This window comes from Polypterus senegalus, chromosome 4 (genome assembly GCF_016835505.1).
Source record: "Polypterus senegalus isolate Bchr_013 chromosome 4, ASM1683550v1, whole genome shotgun sequence".
NCBI lineage: Eukaryota > Metazoa > Chordata > Cladistia > Polypteriformes > Polypteridae > Polypterus > Polypterus senegalus.
In genome coordinates this window covers 168,230,496-168,249,881 of record NC_053157.1, presented here as the reverse complement: position 1 = coordinate 168,249,881, position 19,386 = coordinate 168,230,496, and the positions used below count along the sequence as shown (strand labels likewise).

The following is a 19,386-nucleotide window of genomic DNA, read 5'->3' as shown; positions in this document are numbered from 1 at the left end:
GTTTCTTTGGTTAGTGGAGAACACAAACATTTGTAGTTTGCTTGGACCCAACTGTTTCTTAATAGATAAGTTAAAATGAACAAAGATATAAGCAAATATAAACAAAAATACAAATAGAAATTACAAAAAAAGTTAATAAAGGGATATAGTATAAGTGTCAATTGAAAACAACTGAGACTCATTTATGAAAAAAATAAAAATTAATTATTGATTTTAAAAAGCTATACCTTTGTCTCTTTACAAAGGACTTCTGGAATTTCTAAAGAGTAAGAATTCCATATTTAGTTTAGTAATAATATGAAATAAAATTCAAAAGTTTACTGATGAATACATATGTCATTTAAATCATAGGTGACCACTTTACTCTGAGGAGGAATTTTACAGTAGTAATCCTTGTAAATTTAGCTGGCAGATTTTAATACACATTAACATTTTTCAACACTGTATGTTTGGAACTGATACAATGAAGTAAATTCCAAATTCTCCTCAGCATTTCTGGGATAGCTCATGCCAGGGAACTAGAAAGGAGACTCCGTCCAGTTGTGGGACCTCAGATCCAGAAGGGGCAATGTGGTTTCCGTCCAGGCCATGGAACGGTGGACCAGCTCTTTACCCTCATGAAGATTCCAAAGGGGTCTTGGGAGTACACCCAACTGTCCTACAAGTGTTTTGTACACTTAGAAAAGGTGTATGACCATGTTCCTCAAGGATTCTGTGGGGGGTGGGTGTGCCTAGAGAGTATGGAGTTCTGTGGCCCCTAATGAGGGCTATTCAGTCCCTATATAATCACAGTGACAGCTATGTCCGCATATTAAAAAAAAAAAAAATCAGTATCGTTTCCTGTTGGTGTGGCCAGGGCTGTGCTTTGTCTCCTAACCTGTTTGTGGTTTTAATGGACAGGATATCAAGGTGCAGCTGGGGAGGGGAGGGGGTTTAGTTCAGTGGCCTTAGAATTCCATCACTGCTTTTTGCAGATGACATGGTCCTGTTGGATTCATTGGACTGTGAACTCCAGCACCATTGGGATGGTTGTTTGTGACCAAGGTTGCAGCAGCAGGTACGAGTATCAGAACCTCCAAATCTGACGCCATGATACTCAGTAGGAAAGAGGTGGACTGTCCTCTCAGAGTTTCACATGAGTTACTGCCTCAACTGGAGGAATTTAAGTACCTAGTTGTCATGTTCACGAGTGAAGGGAAAATGAATGGTGAGACTGACAGATGGGCTGCAGCAATGAGCATAGTGATGCGGTTGCTATACCTATCTGTAGTGGTGAAAAAGGAGCGGAGACAGAAGGAAAAGCTCTTGATTTACCAGTCAATCTGCATCCATTCCCTCAACAAGTGTGGCTAGAGAAAAGGACATATGGAACTCACTGTTGCCCGCCGTGACCCGGCTTTGGTCAAGGGTTGGAAAATAAATGAATGAATAAATAGTTTGAAATTAATTAAAATCAGTCTAAATAAAAAGCAAATGTTACTTACTTTTGCCCTTTATAATGGCACAATCCCCACTGCACCTTACATATTCCACAATCATCCCATTTACTGAGATGCACACAATAGTCAGGCACTGTAACTTTTTCTTACTTTAAAAATGATGAAAAAACTGCGACCAAATTCATAATTCTAAGTTTAAAAATAGTGACAATGATAATACAACCAAATGGTGGCATACAGACTGTAACAGAAAACAAACAAGAAAATACAGCATCTTCCTAATCATTGATATTCCATTCATCCATTTTCCAATCCGCTGAATCCGAACACAGGGTCATGGGGGTCTGCTGGAGCCAAACCCAGCCAACACAGGGCACAAGGCAGGAATCAATCCCGGTGCAGGGTGCCAACCCACCGCAGTAATCATTGATATTTAATTTGCCCAACTTTATATGTTAATATATATTGATTTTAGGAATGTAGACATTCACAACTATTTCAGCCCTGGAGGCAGACAAGGGCAACAAAGGGCAAATGGCAACACATTGCCAGCTCCAGTGCAAATTCAGTGTATTGACAAAATTTCTAAATGGAGATGTGTACCACTTAAAGCTATTATTATAATTTGTTGTTCAAATTCACAACAACTTACTCTAGTTTGGTATTTTGGTATTTGATACAGTGGATTAATTCCCAAAGGGAAATTGTCTTTTCACATGACCTTTGGAGGTCAGAGTGCAGGGTCAGCCATTGTACAGCATCCCTGAAGCAATTTTAAGGTTAAGGGCCTTGCTCAAGTGCCCAACAGAGTAGGATCCCTTCTTTGAACTGGCAACCTTCCAGGTACCAGCACAGATCCTTAGCCTCAGAGTCACCACTGTTCATAGCAGGTAGTAATTCAAGTTGTAACAGCTATCACATCACTGAGCTGTTGGATTAAAATTATAGTTAAGAAATTATTGAAGTTAAACCAGGAACCAGCCACAGAAAAATAAGTCAGAAGTTTTCAGCACTTGAGATAATGGACAATTGTTAAAACTATAGATGGCATAAAAATTTTAAATACATAAAAACATAATAGGTTCCAAGAAGATATCAAAACATCATAGGTTCCAAGAAGTACTATAAAATATTTAAAGCTGTAGTGATCATAAACAATGTCTTGTTTTGCATGCTTTATTAGTATTTTTTAACAAAAAACAGTGGTAGATGTTTGTGCAAATTCAAATAATAAATGTAGTAGATTACAATTAAGGGCTGAAGTTTAAATCCCATAAACTATAAGTAAGTAACCTTCAGAACACACTACTGCTTTTCTTCTCTACTTACAAAGTCAGTGATTTTCCAGATGGCTGCCTGGGGACTTCACAGTAAGGACGACTCTCTCTCCCTCTTGGGAGGGAAAACAGAAATTGCCTTGTGTTCTTTGTACTTATGGCAGTATACAGCATCACTATAAAAGATGCAAAAGATACCAAGCTGTATTTTGCTTTAGGAAGACCATTTTTGTAAATGCATTTTTCCATGGCACCATATGCTGTTTTCATTGCCCTTGTTTGATAAAAATCTGTCAAGAAAAAAAACAAGATCCGTTGTTTATAAATGCAGTAATATGACAGCAATGCCATCCAAAAGAAACATTAGCTTTTAGGAAAGAGGAGAAAAGCATTGCTTGTATACACATGACAATTTAGTTTGTCAGGACATGTTTCAGATCAGGATAGTTGCTCTTGTGGATTATATTATATCTATACTGCTTCCAGTATTTAAGGTGGTGGCTTTCTTTTCAAATGACAGGGCAGATGAAACAGGTGCTTGCAAAGCTCATCATATCCTGTCTGATTGCTTTATGTTTTGATTCCACTTGTAGCTCTCACCAGGTTTTATAAAAGCAAAATAGTTAAAGAAATATGCAAATGGTCCTTGGACTCAACTAATTTGCATCATACAGAATCACACAAAACTCGACAGTTCCTTTGCCAAGTTCCAATGGTAATTATGGTATGCATTTTTTTTACTACTTCTGGATGAAAACAAAAAAAAGACAATATATTCCTAGCAAGAATGTTTTCACTGTGTCAACTTTACATTTCACTTTCATAGTTCATATCAGTTTACTTTAGGCAACACAAAAAAAAACACTTATTAATAAGTTAATTCATTTAAAACATATAAAAATTTTTTTTTTTTTTTTGTGGAATAAGACTGCAGTGGTTTGTACATTTTTGTTGTTTTACCCTTAAACTGATGTAGAAATATTGATAGTCTTCTATTTATGCAGCAAAGGCAAGAAGTAACCATTAGCAAGTTCTAAAGACTAATTGTTGCATATTTGTTAGAAATCTCTCAGCAAACTAGTATTTTCATATTACTTTCACCTTTAGGTTGCACTTTAAAAGACAAAGAAATTGAGAAATATTTCCTTAAACCACAACCAAGGGCCACTTCCTAACTGAAAGAAAACAACCTAATATTATACAGGAATAATTTACACAAAAATACATGTTCTGGAAAATTTCTTGAGACTTTTCTTGTTTTTATTTTTCTCATGTATGAGCTCCATCACAGGAGACCACTGTATCTAGGCAAACTGTACTCTCAAACATAATTAGGCAACATTTTCAAAAACAGCTGAAAAATATCACCTACTACAAAGTAACTTTGTGTGTCTATCTAGAAGTATTTAACATTTTTAGCTACATATATGCATACAATTTTTTTTTTAGATTACATGCTAACATACACATGCAGTATACATTGTAGTAGGCGACAATACTGATGTATAAAAGGCTAAATGAAAAAAATTTTCCACAGCATATACACTGTATGTTAATTTAATTTATTTTAAAAATCAAATTACAATTAATACAGAGATTAGTCAAGAAAATAATAAACATTACATCCTATACATTTATGCCTCTGAACAAGTCAAAATGTGAATGTCATTTAAAAAAAAACTCTACTGCATCTTGTATTGAATTGAATGTATTAACTATTAATATTTTTGTTACACAATAAATAAAAATGAATGTTTTTACCTCACTTAGAAGCACCCAGTATGTTGATTTGCTCTGTATGGTTAGACGAAAACCTGAGATCTTCATCAGAGCAGCTGGGACCTTTCCTTCTGCTATGCCATTTTCAAAGGATCCTGTCAAAAGAAAGCCAGCAAGGCATTTTCTGTATGCAAGCTTGGTTCAAGCATTCATGAGTTATCAGTCTGCAAGTCTTATTCCAGCTATGTGGTACTTGACAGCTTCTTGTCCCAGTGCACTGCATATACTTACACTTTTGCATACTGTCACAACTGATCCACAGAGGATTCCATATCCCTTGCACTTCAGAATATCCTGGCACATCTAGACAATAAAAACTATTATGCTAGAGTGTCAGTCATATAGCGCACGTCAATATTCAACACTGTGGTACCACCAAAGCTGACCATCAAAATCCTCAATTTAGGAGTCAGCGCCATCTCCAGAGCAAACTGAATTACAGACTTCCTAATCAACAGAATGTGTCATATAATGATTGGCAGCACATATCCTCCATGCTGACCCTTAACAGGGTCACCCACAGTGTATTGTGCGAAGCCCCCTTCTGTACACCTTATTCAACTGTGACTGTTTAGCCAGCCACAGCTCCCACTCCAACATTATTTGCTAATATGCCTGATAACTGACAATGATGAGACAACTTACAGAGAAAAGGTCTGCCTGCTGACTCAGTGGTTCCAGGACAACATCATAATCCTTACTGTCAGCAAAAGCAAGTAGCTGGTCATAGACTTCATTAAGCAGAAGGTAGACCATACTTCCATCTGTACAGAAGGTGATGCTATCAATATGGCAAGCAATTTTCCATTTTTTGGTATTATGATAACTTATGTTTTGGAGTGGGGGCAATACATTTCTACTCTTTTTAAAAATGCTCATCAAGTGTTTCTACTTCCTCAGATATTGGACGACAGCTCAGTTCTCTCCATCTGTTCTTAGGAACATCTCCATCCAGACTTCATCTTAAATGACTGCATCATATCCTGGTATGGCTCCTGTTTGGCTCAAGATAGTAAACCAATGCAGAAGAGAGGTGAAGCTGACAAAGAGTATTACCATTACTGACCTGCCTTCTATTCATGACATATACAGCTGCCTTAGAAAAACAAAACAGGACAATTAAGGATCTCCGCCTTTGTACACTGTTTTTCTTATTCCTACCAGCTTTAGTACTCTCACCAGTAGATTCAGGAATACTATATACAGTGGAACCTCGGGTCACGACCGTAATTAGTTGCAAAAGTCTGGTCGTAACCCGAAGTAATTTCCCCCATAGGATTGTATGTAATGTGACAGACAGCTGGGTCCCATGCCCGGCCGGGACACCCCTGCTGCATATGTTCCGGGGGAGCCACCATGGACAGCTCAATACCTCCCCCGGGACGCTTGGGGGTAGCCTCCTTGGCCGTTGTTCATTTCCCAGTCTCCCACGTGGCTCCATGGGACATGGAATCCTCCACAGCCTGGTTGGAAGATGGAGTGGCCGCTAGGGGGTGCTGCCGAGAGCCAACAACCCGGATGGACGAGTTATCAGCCCCACCCGGAGGTGCAATCAGGACCAGCTGGTCAAGCACCTGGAACACTTCCGGGTGGGCTATAAAACGGGCCAGCCTCCCTTCATTCGAGGCCAGAATCGGGAGGAAGAGGACGAGGTTGCCTGGGAGGAGTGGTGGTGCCAGGAAGGGTTGTTTGAGCTGTGTTTTGTGCTTTTGGGACTGTGTTGGGCCTGTGGGATACGGGGAAGACGTGCCCCACGGCTGAAGAAAACTAATAAAAGCCTGTTTGTTTTACACGTGCCTCTGCGTAAGTCTGTGCCGGGTTGGGCGCTATATAGCGCCTTTTACAGTAAAATACAATTAATCCGTTCCGGACCATATGAGCTGTATGTAAATATGTATTTTTTTTTTTTAAAGATTTTTAAGCACAAAAATAATTAATTATACCATAGAATGCACAGTGTAATAATAAACTAAATGTAAAAACATTGAATAACACTGCGAAAACCTTGAACAGAGAAAACTAACATTGCAAGAGTTCACGCTATAGCCTTACGAACTGCTCGCTGTAAACACTTTTTTTAATGAGTTTTAAGCACAGGGAAAAAAAAATGAGCATTTGAAAAATCCGTAATTTATATAAAAACTAACCATAAACAACCAAGAAAACTAACCTTGCATGAGTCGAGTTCTGGCATGAAAGAAGTGAGGAGGAATTGGGTGGAGAGGAGATTACAGTTTTGAGGTAAAGTCTGTGAAGATGCGGGTTCGCTGCATGCTCCCATCTCACTTCCGGGAGCCCTTAAACCCGTCACCGTTGGTAATGTTGCCAATGAGCACGACAGTGAGGCACTACAATGGAGCAATCGGATGGTGCAAAAAGTGCCAAGTGCTTTTATTGAAATCAACAAACAACAATCAAAGACAAAGTCCAAATGAAAGTGCAGTGCTTTCAGAATCGTTCAATAAATAAATGATTCCATAAAGACAGAAGTGAAGTGGAGGTTAAAATCCAATAGAAAAAAGTCTTCATTAAATACAGTACAACGAGATTAAAACAATGCTTGAAGCAGCTCTTTAAAAACAAGCCCAGTGCATTCTTTAACTGCCTTCTCGGCCTTACTGCCTCCTTGTGCTCTCTCTCTCACACTCTCTCTCGTTGCACAGGGAACGCACAGAAAAGACTGAACATGTGCGGAAATCATCGGCGTGTATGAACCGGAAGGGAAACTGGCTTGTTCGTCACCTGAGTGTGTGGTCATAAACAGATGCAAAAGTTTGGCAAACTTTTTGGTCATAACCCGATTTGTACGTGGTCCAAGACATTCAAGACATTCGAGGTTCCATTGTACTTACTAGTCAATAGTTATACAAATACTGTAGCATAACAAGTGTGTATATTATACACAGTATATACATACACAATGTTTGAGACAAAGACACATTTGTCTTTTATTTACCACTCTGGTCCAGGGTTTTAAAATTACAAATCAAACAAGTGCAAACAAGTGACTATTGTGAATGCCCCATTCATGCAGTATAAATAAACATAAAATAACTTTTTAAAACCCACTTGTCCAACTCAGGGTTGTAAAAGGCATGAACCAACCAGTGACAAGGTACTATTCTATTCCAGGGTAGACATTTTAAAATTAGAAAAGGAATTACCAATTCTGAAATAGCCATCCTCTGTTTTCTTTATCCCATTCCCAATGCTGATGATTGCATTCTGCAAATCAATAAGAAAGAAATTAAAAGAAAGAAAATAAAAGTCTAGTATGAAAATCACACTAGAAGTAAATGAGCTAAATTAAATGTAGTATCTATTTACTCACCTTTTCAGGGAGGACTTCAACGATGGTATCCAATAATTTGTCACTTGGATGTTCAATATTTCCACTTCGGAAGAAGTAACTGCCAACAATTAAACAATTTGAAATTAAAACCTGTATTTAATTTTCAGGCTTTATTTTAGATGCGTGTGAAAAATGCAACACTGCTACATCCCATTTAATATATAAAAAAGTTCATGGCAAAAGATTGTTCATTTTTGTAACATGAGTTGAACTATTTATTATATCTTGATAAACATGTTTAAAAGTAGCTCTGTAAAAAATGTCAGTTTATTACATCTAAGGTCTCTAATACAAGGTTGATTTACTGTTACTGTGAATCACATTAGTATCCCAGAGTGAAGCACACACAAACAATGGAAGAATTAAAAAAAAACACAAGAAAAATGAAATCCAATAAACATTTGGCCAGTCTCTGTAGCTCAAATGACCTGAACAGAACTTGAACAACATTAAAGCTACTGTATTTCTGCTGCATGAAGTGACTTGAAAGTAATGAACCAAGGAAAACAACTTTATAATAAAACTCCTGTATGCAGCTATTTGAATTGGCATTTTGAGAAGTTGATAGGCCCATCACTGTTTAGCAGAGGCAGTGTGTAACCACTAAAACACAGACATGAACAATGGGGTTCCTTATAGGTCTGCAGCCATGGCTTACATAAAACTGCTAAAGGAAGAGAGGTCCAGCATCACTTTGTTATAACTACATCCACGTTCTATTTTTCTGATCACTACTCCCTATAGGCAAGAAACACACAGCTGTAGGTTGCATGTTGGGTACTAATGGAGTGGTACCGTTTTCCTTTGGTATGTTGTATTGGCCATCATTATGTGACACGTCAAGCCTTGTAAGTGCAGCAATTCAAGCTTGGTGCATTTCTTTAAATACAGTGTGTAGTTAGTGGCAAGGAGTGCCCTAAACAAACAGGAAGCATGTAATAACTGCAACATGTCTGGGGGTAATCTTGTCTGCAGGTGTCTGCTACAATTAAGCAGTACAATATGAGAACAATCAGAAGGATAACCTTGAATTGTGGACGATGGCCAACCAGAAGCAGAAAACAAAAAACATGTCTGAGGTTTAGAATAGTACACTGATTTAGTGGGAAATCAAGAGCATGTGTCATGTTAAGATAAGGTATGCTTATGTTTAGGTTCACTGTTATTTTATTATTGTGGCCTTGAAAAGGTTTTGCATTTGGTTTAAAAAGCCTTAGACAATTAGACATCTCACCTTTCCACTATCAAGGGCTCATTGAACACAATTGTCATACTGTCCCCTTGTTCAGGTGAGAAGGCCCAGAAGTAATCTTCACCATTGTAAGCTCTTTCAAATGTGTACTTTTGATAGGCCTTCAAAGTTGTTTTAATTGTAGCTGGTGGGTTGGGATGGCCTATATACAGTACTTGTTTTCCAAAATCTTTATCCTGCCATTATGAGAAGAAAAAAAAAAAAAGATTATTTAGACATTCCTCTTACACATCACACACATGTCTCTTGGGAAATAGTTAATTGCTAACTTATTCAATACTTTCATTTAATTAAAAGTGTCATTTTTAATCACCATACTCTCCATATTAAAGTATAGGTAAGCATAGCAATATAATTTAAATTAGTCTAAAACAAACAATAGTAACAGAAACAAAATTACCACAAATCACTTTATGAACATTATAAAACTGTTTGGTACAAGTCTAGCAAAATCTGTAGACCGAATACTTAAAAATATCACTGCACTCAGGCCATTAGTTAGGATGATTTATCAATTATGACTTTGAAGTTTCATAATTACAAGGTTTTAAAACACAATCAATTTTATTTCCTCCACTGTCACCTGAGCTTAAACATATTACCATTTATAATTCAATAGATACAGTAGGTTGAAAAGTACTGCATCATATCTGTTTCTTCTGCAAATGGAATGAGCCCCTTTGGGTGACACTCCCACTCTCTTTCAGGTTGGCAGAGGTAAGATGCAAATACCAGTTACTGAGCAACCAATTCTGCTGTTTAAGGAAGACCTCTGTCAATCAGCAGCAGATTTGGCCACTTTGTCTTTGACACAGCATTTGCGTCTCTAAGACTGTCTGTGCTTGCCTCCAGTTATAATTTCATAACTTATTAGATCAATTTTAATATAAAGAAAAATGAAAAAACGTTAACTGCTATTTTATAAGTGGAAGGTTTTTTGAGGAGAAGCCTTATGACAGGCAAATTCATTTCATACAATAAATATGGGGATGTTAATGGGGGTTAAACTCCTAAGAATAATATTTACTTAAGTCCAGATGAGTGACTATAAAAAATGGCACCAGGAATATTCACTGTCTTTGCAAATATATACAGTAGATCAATTAAGCAACAGATGGCATATTTTTTTCAATTTGTTGTACTAAGAAACATGCATCTTTTCAGTAAATGCCATTTGAATGATAAGTGTTTACTGAATCAGAGTTTCAGAAAAACCGAGTTCTAGAATTACATTACATTAGGGAAGGCTTGGGCAGATTTTATGTATTTATTGTTCCATCCATTCATTAATTTTTTAAAAATACTTTTTCCATTTCAGTGCTGCAAAATGCCAAAGCTTGTCTTGGCAGCACCAGAATAAAGGTAGCAAACAATCCTGAGTAAGGATCTTATAGAATAAAACAAAACAACATATAGCTACTGCATATTCTAAAGCAATAATTACATAATAAAATATGCTAGCACAGTGACAATGTAACTATGTAAACTAAGTCAAGTGGTAAATGGAAAAAAATACATTTTTCAAACCTTCCTTTATTACCTATAGAATCTTCAGTAAGGGAAAAGTATACCTCCCTGGGTGTGGGTGCAATTGCTTTTGATTAAACTAACTAATAGATGAACTCGTACATCAGACTCCAAGAATGAAACTCATAGTGATAAAATTTGAAATTCACTGTAGCCTATTCTCTATTTAAATCAGTTCACATTGTGAAATCTAGTGGAACGGTTTAGTTTTACCTGTTGTCACACAGGACACTGGTTTGCAGGCTTCCTGGCCAGGATGGCTTTATAGCAGAAGGTTAGAAGGGAGCTGTCTGACAGGGTCACATACTCCGAGCAAGACACCTGTCAGCATGTCCCTGGCAGATTCCCTACCTACACACTTGTTGTGGTTGTGGTCCTGATGGGTGGCCCTGCTGGGATTTTAGGGAGCCTCCAGTAGGTGCTGCAAGAAGGAGGATTCCATATTTTAAGGAGGTTCTGCATGGCCTGGAATTGCTTCCTAGGATGGTGCAATGAGGTGGAAGAGAAGTACAAGGTGAGAAAAAAAGGAAGGATTACATTCTACTGTGTTGTGCTGTGCTCAATGGAGTGAGAAGAAACCTACTAAGGTACTTTTGCAAATACAAACACTTTATTTGAACCTGTGACTGTGGTGCTTCAGTTATGTTTGAGGGTTGGGGCTCAGATATGCCCCCTAATTGCCCCACTGTAAGCTTGTTAAAATCCTTTTTTTAATGAATTTGTTACCTCCTTAAGGAACCACAAAACAAACTACAGTACTCCCTAACAATTAAATAATACATATAGTATCTCAAATTTGATTAACTCGGGTAATCCTCATGCCTATCCTGACGTGTTCAAATACATTCTCAAGTCACATACTAATTATAGTAAAATAATAGGGCATTACATTTGCAAAGTATTCTTAACACACAGTAATTGCCTCAGACTATATCCATATACCAATGGCTCTTTGCAAAAGAGAAAAGACTGACTGACATGTAAATACCACGCTCATATTTCATTCAAAACATTTTATTAAAAGACAAGATCAAGGGTAGACATGTGAACCACTTACTGTACCAGTTGAACTGGAGAGCAGTTTAGGATTTCTGTGTGTACACTTGGCAGTTTGGAAACTGAGTTATCTGATACAGTGACTGACAGCTAAAGCTACTGCAGAATATAAAATCTATTTTTGACTAACAAATTAAGCAAAAGTATTGGGGAAGCTTCACTTTTCTTTAATAAACAAATCTAGCAAGATACCAAGGCATAGACAGTTGTTAATTAGAAACAAATAAAATATCTAACATGCTCAAAATTCTCATTAATCTGGCATAATTTTCTATCCATTATAGAATTGTTAGCTGAGTGAAGCTCATTTGATTTTTCTCCTTTGTTTTTAGTTGCAGTTTAAGGAGTATGATCTGTTCGCAAGTTACTGTATATTTTTGCTCTTTTATATTGTTATTGTACTGGCAGGAAAATACATTCAGTGCCAAAATAAAAGAAACTATATGTAATCTATATAACTATTAAATTGAACATCTCATTGGATTCCATTTATACTTCTGCTACAGTTTCCATTTCCATCACTCCTGTAATCTGTAATTTTAAGTGCTAACTACATTGCAATATATATTGCAGAAATTTTAGCAGTTTTTCCATTAATGTGTGATTGCATAATACTGTCTTAATGAACACAATGAACTTGGCAAACCCATCTTTTAATAACATCTGGGAGCTGCTCAATCACATCTGACTTGAAAGTACATTCGTGTTTCACACACACATGATGTGGTTTGAAACATTTTTGCTTGAAACTGTTTTGTCAAAACAGTCATTTACATGCATCACTTTAGAAAATAAGAGTACTTATACTTTCATATGTGCGGTGGGTTGGCGCCCTGCCCAGGGTTTGTTTCCTACCTTGTGCCCTGTGTTGACTGAAATTGACTCCAGCAGACACCGTGACCCTGTAGTTGGGATATAGCGGGTTGGATAATGGATGGATACTTTCATATGTCTGACTGTTTATGTGTGTACCACTACTCCCAAATACTTTGAATTTTACTCCTGTTTTGTAAATATTCTTCCTTTTTGTGCTCATCATCATCATCATAATAATAATAAGACAAGTTCAGGTTTTCAGTGTCTATTCCAAGTTATATCTCATTTGATCCTAAAATGACCTTGAACAACTAGTCCTGATGTACCAGAGGTATTTTTTAACATACAGTATAGTCCACAACATTATTCAGTAAAGAAAACAAACACTGGTAATTTTCTGCCATATTTTTTCTTCAAGATTTATTCTCTCGCTCTCTTTCTGATCCATGGCTGGCAGCTAGAAGAGGTGGTTGGCTATGCAACCTGCATGCTGCTGTGGGTGCTGCAGGATTTCAGACTCACTTCATGATGAGTTATTATACTACACAGTGATGCATCTTGAGTTGTACTTTTTATAAACAATATGCACAGTGTACCTAGTGAAACTGGGAAATGTTCAAATTGCAACATGTGACTTTTCAGCTAACAAAAACTGGGCTCAGAATATTTTGCCCAAATACAATTGTTAATTTAACTGCTGGTCATAGCTATGGAAAATGATTGTGTGACATTATTTTATGTATTTTATATTATAAAGGAAAAAGAAAAAGTTTTCAGTACATGTATTTTTTTAATTCAATGTGTGCCACTTTTAAATGTGGATATAAAGTTTAAAACGATATCAAAAATGTTTATGATATATGCAACATATGCTACCAGTAATTGATGTTAAGCAGCAAGAAAGAAAAAAAAAAAATCAGGTGAATGAGTGACCATAAATCCTATATGATGCAAGGATCACTTATGTCATTTTTGACTTACTTTATTACTCTATTTATTGTTCACTGTTCTGTCAGAAAGATGTTCAAAAGTACATATGGTAGGTAGATAGGTAGATAATTAATTATACAGGCCCCTGATAAATTTGGAAAAAAAAGAAAAAAGTGAAATGAAAAGCTCCAGGAAATTACTCTATACATATGGAGGAAGTTTTCAATATAATACTCACTTTCAGATTCTGAATTTTTCCAGCCAGTGAGGAGTGTGTGCCAACATGCTGAAACAAAGAGGGTTTATAGCGAATTCTCAAACTCTCCTTTTGCCTCTCACAGTGCTTCTGGAAAAAGAAAACATTTGTGCTGTCCATTATCTTACTGTGTGCGTTAACTTAATCTGAAATATGAAGTTTTTTTTTTTTTTTGAAGATAGTTATTTCAGTGAATTTCAATAATTGCCAAATTTTTTTTTTCGATCACTAGTACTTCAAAAAGGTATGCATACAATTACTAACAAGTTTCACTTGTAAACTAAATACAATAGTTTTTTATGGAATGCAAATGTATCTAATGAAACATAATAAACAAATTACCATGCAGGTCAGAAGAAAAAAAATAATCATTACAACTAACTTTTGTTCAGTCAACTGTTCGGAGTACCATGACGCTGTGCCAGTTCTAGATGATATCTTAAAAATCTAAATGTCATAGGCCTTTCTGTGCAGGTTGCATACTTGATCCATTTTTGTATGGGTTTTCTGTAGTTTGCTATTGGTGTGTAAGAAAATCAGAGGCTAGGGTAAATGATCATATCAACTGTATAAAAAAAGCAAAATTATTTACAACAAATTTAAAGTATTTGTTAATTGCACTGGTACTTTAACTTTGTATAAGTTATTTTGTAAAAGATCATCAACATACCAGTAGAATGAGGTGCTCAGAATTTATCCCAGCATCACTCAACTCAAGGCTGGAAGAATCCCTGGGTATTATATCACATGACACAAGTGCATACACTAAGTGATACTAAACGTCATAATCTATGAAGTGCGTGGAGACACCCACAAACAGAAATTAACTAAATGTGATAACTCTACAGAGATAGTGAGTTGGATAGGGAATCAAATAAAAGCACCATATAAATAGTACACTTATAAACTGATTACGTTCATAGAAAAAAAAATAACTTCTACTAATTTACTTTGAACATCTGTCAAAACAAAATCAGAACATGCTATCTACACTCAGATTACTTATCAGTAAATTCTACAGTATTATTTCAAACTCTTACTAATGAGTGGTTACTTCGTCGTTCTGCTGAATCTTGAGATAATAAAGGAAGTTGCTCTTATCCGTTGTGAGGGATGGACGTCTAGGATGGAGCACTACTGGCAGCAGTTTTTTTTTTTTGTTTTTTTGTTACTATCATTCTGAGGTATCCTGTATTTAGTCAACCTGAGAGGATTTAATTACTGGTATATTTAAAGCATGAGCATAACATCAAGGGTTCAGAAAGAGAAGGAAAAGGAAGCTAAAGCTTCAAAGTCTAAACCGATCTCAAGTTCATGATATGGCCTGCCAGACACTGACTTGGAAGAGACAGGCAAAGGAATGGATCTGCCAGGAACTCCCGCTGCAGCATTGGCTCTAGTAGAGAGCGAAAGTGGGAGCAAAACTGCAAGTGAGGCAAGGCAATTTACTGATCTTAATTGCGTTATTGGAGCCAACCATGGCCTCACTATCCTTGTTGTCAACAGCAGCAACTCCAACTAGACTCGCAACTGATGGAAGTTGGAAATCAACTGTCCGAGTTGAAGGTAAAGATTATTGCACTAAGCGCAGCGGGGATTTGGGACATAAATGATATAAAGACAGACATTAATGATATATAAGTGATATAGAGAGATATAAAAAAAGGATGTAAGGAATATGGAAAAGAAAGAGAGGTATAGATTCTCATCAGTACATCACAGTTACTGAGGAATTGATTATTTCTTTATCTAGACTATTAAAAGGTAAAGCACGGACTCACTGACTCATCACTAATTCTCCAACTTCTTGTGTAGGTAGAAGGCTGAAATTTGGCAGTCTCATTCCTTACAGCCTACTTACAAAAGTTAAGCAGGTTTCATTTTGAAATTCTATGCGTAAGGGTCATAACTGGAAGCTATTTTTCTCCATATAATGTAATGGAGTTGAGTTGGAGATGGCCGTGGGGGGCGGAGTTTCGTGTGACATCATCACGCCTCCTACGTAAGTACGTAGAGAACAAGGAAGAATCCTATTTACGTACATATATACGGCCATAGCCTGCAGCTCGGTCGCCGTGTGAGGCATAGTTGCGTCACCCATCACCATGCCTTCCACGTAGTTGGCTGCCTGCTATATTGTGTCCCCCATACCTACGCCTCTCACGTAATTGAGTGCCTGCCCATATTAAGGCCGTCTGTCAGCAGGAGACACGCTGCCGCTACGAGCTGTTTGTCATGCCTAAGATGAATACAATTTTCGCGAGATACAAGTTTAGTGAGAAGAATCAAGCAATAAACGATACTTTTGATCACTTTGTAACGGAGTTAAAATTGCTGGTGAAGGACTGTGCTTATGCAAACGAAGATGAGACGGTCAGGGTTAGAATAGTGTTTGGCACAAACTCAGCGAAAGTGAGAGAGAAACTTTTAAGTGCCGGGTCTGAGCTAACATTAAATAAAGCTGTGGACATCGCAAGATCGCACAAGCACAGCTGAGAACCTTCGAAGCATGTACTCCGAGTGGCTCACGTGAACTGACTGTGAAAGCAGTACGCAGACAACAAGCAAAAGCTCCAAAGAGCTCTGAACGAAAAACGCATTACACAATTGAGAAGGCAGCAAAAGAATATGAAGCTTGTGACGCATACAAGCATATTTAGAAGTGCAGCTACAGTGGAAACAAAGCACACGGTGGAAAAAGTCAATGTCCAGCTAAAGGAAGACAGTGTAAAAAATGTGGTAAATTGAACCACTTCGCTAAAGTTTTCAGGACTGGAAAAGGTAAACCCGTGCATGCAGTGTGTGATGTCGCAGATAAAGAGGAAGACAAGCTGTTTATTGATGCAGTAAGAAAGGAACAACCCTCTGAATCTGAACAAGCCTTTGTAAACATATCAATAGGAGAGCTTAAGTTTAAACTGAGTTCATAGACACGCTGCCGCTAAATATTCACAGGCAAATCCACAAATTAATACCGGGAGTACCGATTTGGGTAGTGAACACTTCGATGAATGAAACCTGTTATCTTTACAAAGGTTGACAAACACGCAATATAACTTGAACACAACACATCCTCCAAATACAAACCTGATTGAAAGAAATAATAATAATCAAATCCTTGATGACAGCAACACTCACAACAGTCACAAAACAATTACATTCACAATCATGTTACGTTATTTTTAAATTTTTCCTTTTCTTTTTCATAACTTCTTTAACACACTACTTCTCCACTGCAAAGTGCGGGTATTTTGCTAGCAGGTAATAATTTACTGCCCACTATCAAATCTTGCAAGCACAATGCTATTGTTCTCTCCAACCATACCCCTTTGATCATGGAACTTATATCACTATGTCCAACACAATCATCCCATAGCTGGCATCGTAACCCCCTGTCATTAGGTGATGAGAACTGTACAGAAATCATCTCTAAACAAATTTATTATTTTTAGAGACAAATGCATCTTCAGAGGTCTCTGCAGGAATACTATGGGAAACTCTGAAGGCCTATAAATATATATATATATATATATATATATATATATATATATATATATATATATATATATATATATATATATATATATATATAAAAAGAGGACAGATTAATTCATATCTTTTTCACGAAAATAAATTGGAAACCAAGAAGGCATCTGAGTTAAATTACTAGAACAGATCAAGAACATGCTATGTCTCCAAATGAGGCATTTTATGGGAAAACACTGACAGACTTTGTAGTTGGAATTTAACCCTTGTCAACAATAGAAGTAAAACAGCTCATCTTTAAATTGCTACATCAATACTATAAACCCAGAGCGAAGGCTAAAAAGATCACAGCTCAACAAATCTACAAGCAGGAAGTTCGCAATGCAATGACCAATGCAGATGGAGAATCATCGATCATAAAAATATAACCCACATATTTAAGGAGTACTATAAGTCCTTAATACTCCACCCAGTTTAAAGATAAGACACAATCTAATGACTTTTTGACATATTACAAATACTACAACTAGATTCTTAGTGTGGAGGAACTGGATAAACCTCTGATACTCAGAATTACTAAATGTATAAAGTACCTCCATTGTGGGAAAGCAGCAGGCCCCGATGGCTATTAATTGGAATTTAAAAAAAAAAAATCAAATAAGTTAGCTTCACAACTATTAGCAACATTTATAGAAGATAGTAACAACAAAATTTTACCTCAAACTTTTTGCCAAGCATTGATTACCATCTTTCCATAGAAAAATACAGACTTATTACAATGACAGACCAATTTCACTTTTGAACAATATTAAGATACTGTCCAAATATTCTAGCTTGAAGAACTGACAAAAATGATGATTTCTTCTGTAATATCTCATGACCAAACCAGATTTATTAAAGGCAGACACTTAGCTTCTATGCTTTGACGTTTTTTTAATGTAATATACTTCACCCATTAAATCTAACACACAAGATCTTATTATCTTTGGACACAGAAAAAGCATATGACATGATTGAATGGGACTATCTGTTCACCACATTGCACAAATTTGGGTTTACCCAAATATATGTGCATGGATCAATCTACTCTATACCAGTCCAGAAGCTTCTGTTTGTATTAACAACATTATTTCAAACTACTTAAAACTAGAACATGGTACTCCACAAAGATACCCCCTAAAACCACTGCTCTTTGCAATTGCCACTGGCCATTCACTTTCAAAAACGCATCAGAGATACAGTATAGGAGATTACCAGAGAAAGACTTGAACAGAAAATATCACTATATGTAGATAATACGGTACTGTACTGTATATATGAAATCCACAAATGTCCATAACAGCAATCCTCAATGCACTAGCAGAGTTTCAAAAGATATCTGGACTTTAATTAATTTGAATAATAGTGTGCTTTTTCTAGTGAACTTCTTAGCACACAATGTTAGACTGGACACCTTCCCATTTACTTTAGCAGATCAGATCAAATACCTAGGGGGAAACATTATAAATAAATATGAAAATATTTTTCAACAAAAAACTTTGCTGTCTACCTGGTAAAAAATTAAACAAGATGTGAGCAAATGGTCTACCTTCATCTCACATTAGCAGGAAGAAATAATACTGTCAAGATGAATATCCTTCCCAAGCTTCTATTTCAGAGCATCCCCATATACATTAATAAATAACTTTTTAAGGAGTCAGATTCAGTGATAATCTCATTTATTTGAAATTTGAAACATCCACACATCCAAAGGGCAACTCTACAACGACCTAAAGCACAAGAAGGAATGGCTCTACCTAACTTTCAGTTTTATTACTGGCTGGCAAACATACAAGCTATAAATGTATAAATGGTGCATACACACAAACATCACTGAGTCACGCCATACCAGCTGTATAGGATAGTATTATCTGCTTATAATCCATTGTGATGGACGGCCGGCGGTTCATTCCGGCCGAGACATCCTAGCATGAGAAGAAGTAGAAGAGCAGCCTTTTCAGGACACTGCCTCCTCTGGGAAGCTAGGTGGCAGATCCCCTGGATGGCAACGGTTACCCAGTTTCCCTCAGGGCATCCTGGGACATGGAGTCCTGTTTCCTCAGCCCTGTTGGGTATTGTGGGTGCGGCCAGGGGGAGCTCACAAAGAACCTGGGGACTACTACTCTTAATACAACTAGGAAGTGCTTCGGAGTCATGAGGATGGAAGCCCACAGTAC

At 36.9% G+C, this 19,386-nt stretch overlaps 1 protein-coding gene across 3 annotated transcripts in view; it reads right to left on the bottom strand.

The window, feature by feature from the left end:
- Positions 1-2,963: 2,963 nt before the first annotated feature.
- The window catches only part of LOC120527806 (alpha-1,3-mannosyl-glycoprotein 4-beta-N-acetylglucosaminyltransferase B-like), a 127,347-nt gene continuing 110,924 nt past the window's right edge, over positions 2,964-19,386 (bottom strand). For 2 of the 3 annotated variants that reach the window (XM_039751647.1, XM_039751648.1), the window contains exons 10-15: positions 13,667-13,774; positions 9,082-9,275; positions 7,827-7,905; positions 7,660-7,720; positions 4,478-4,590; positions 2,964-3,006 (exon numbers count right to left, since the gene is read on the bottom strand). In XM_039751647.1, the coding sequence (XP_039607581.1) occupies positions 2,983-3,006; positions 4,478-4,590; positions 7,660-7,720; positions 7,827-7,905; positions 9,082-9,275; positions 13,667-13,774 (579 nt within the window). In that variant the 3' untranslated portion in view covers positions 2,964-2,982. The remainder of the gene's footprint in view (positions 3,007-4,477; positions 4,591-7,659; positions 7,721-7,826; positions 7,906-9,081; positions 9,276-13,666; positions 13,775-19,386) is intronic. The other variant, XM_039751649.1, reaches the window with a different exon arrangement.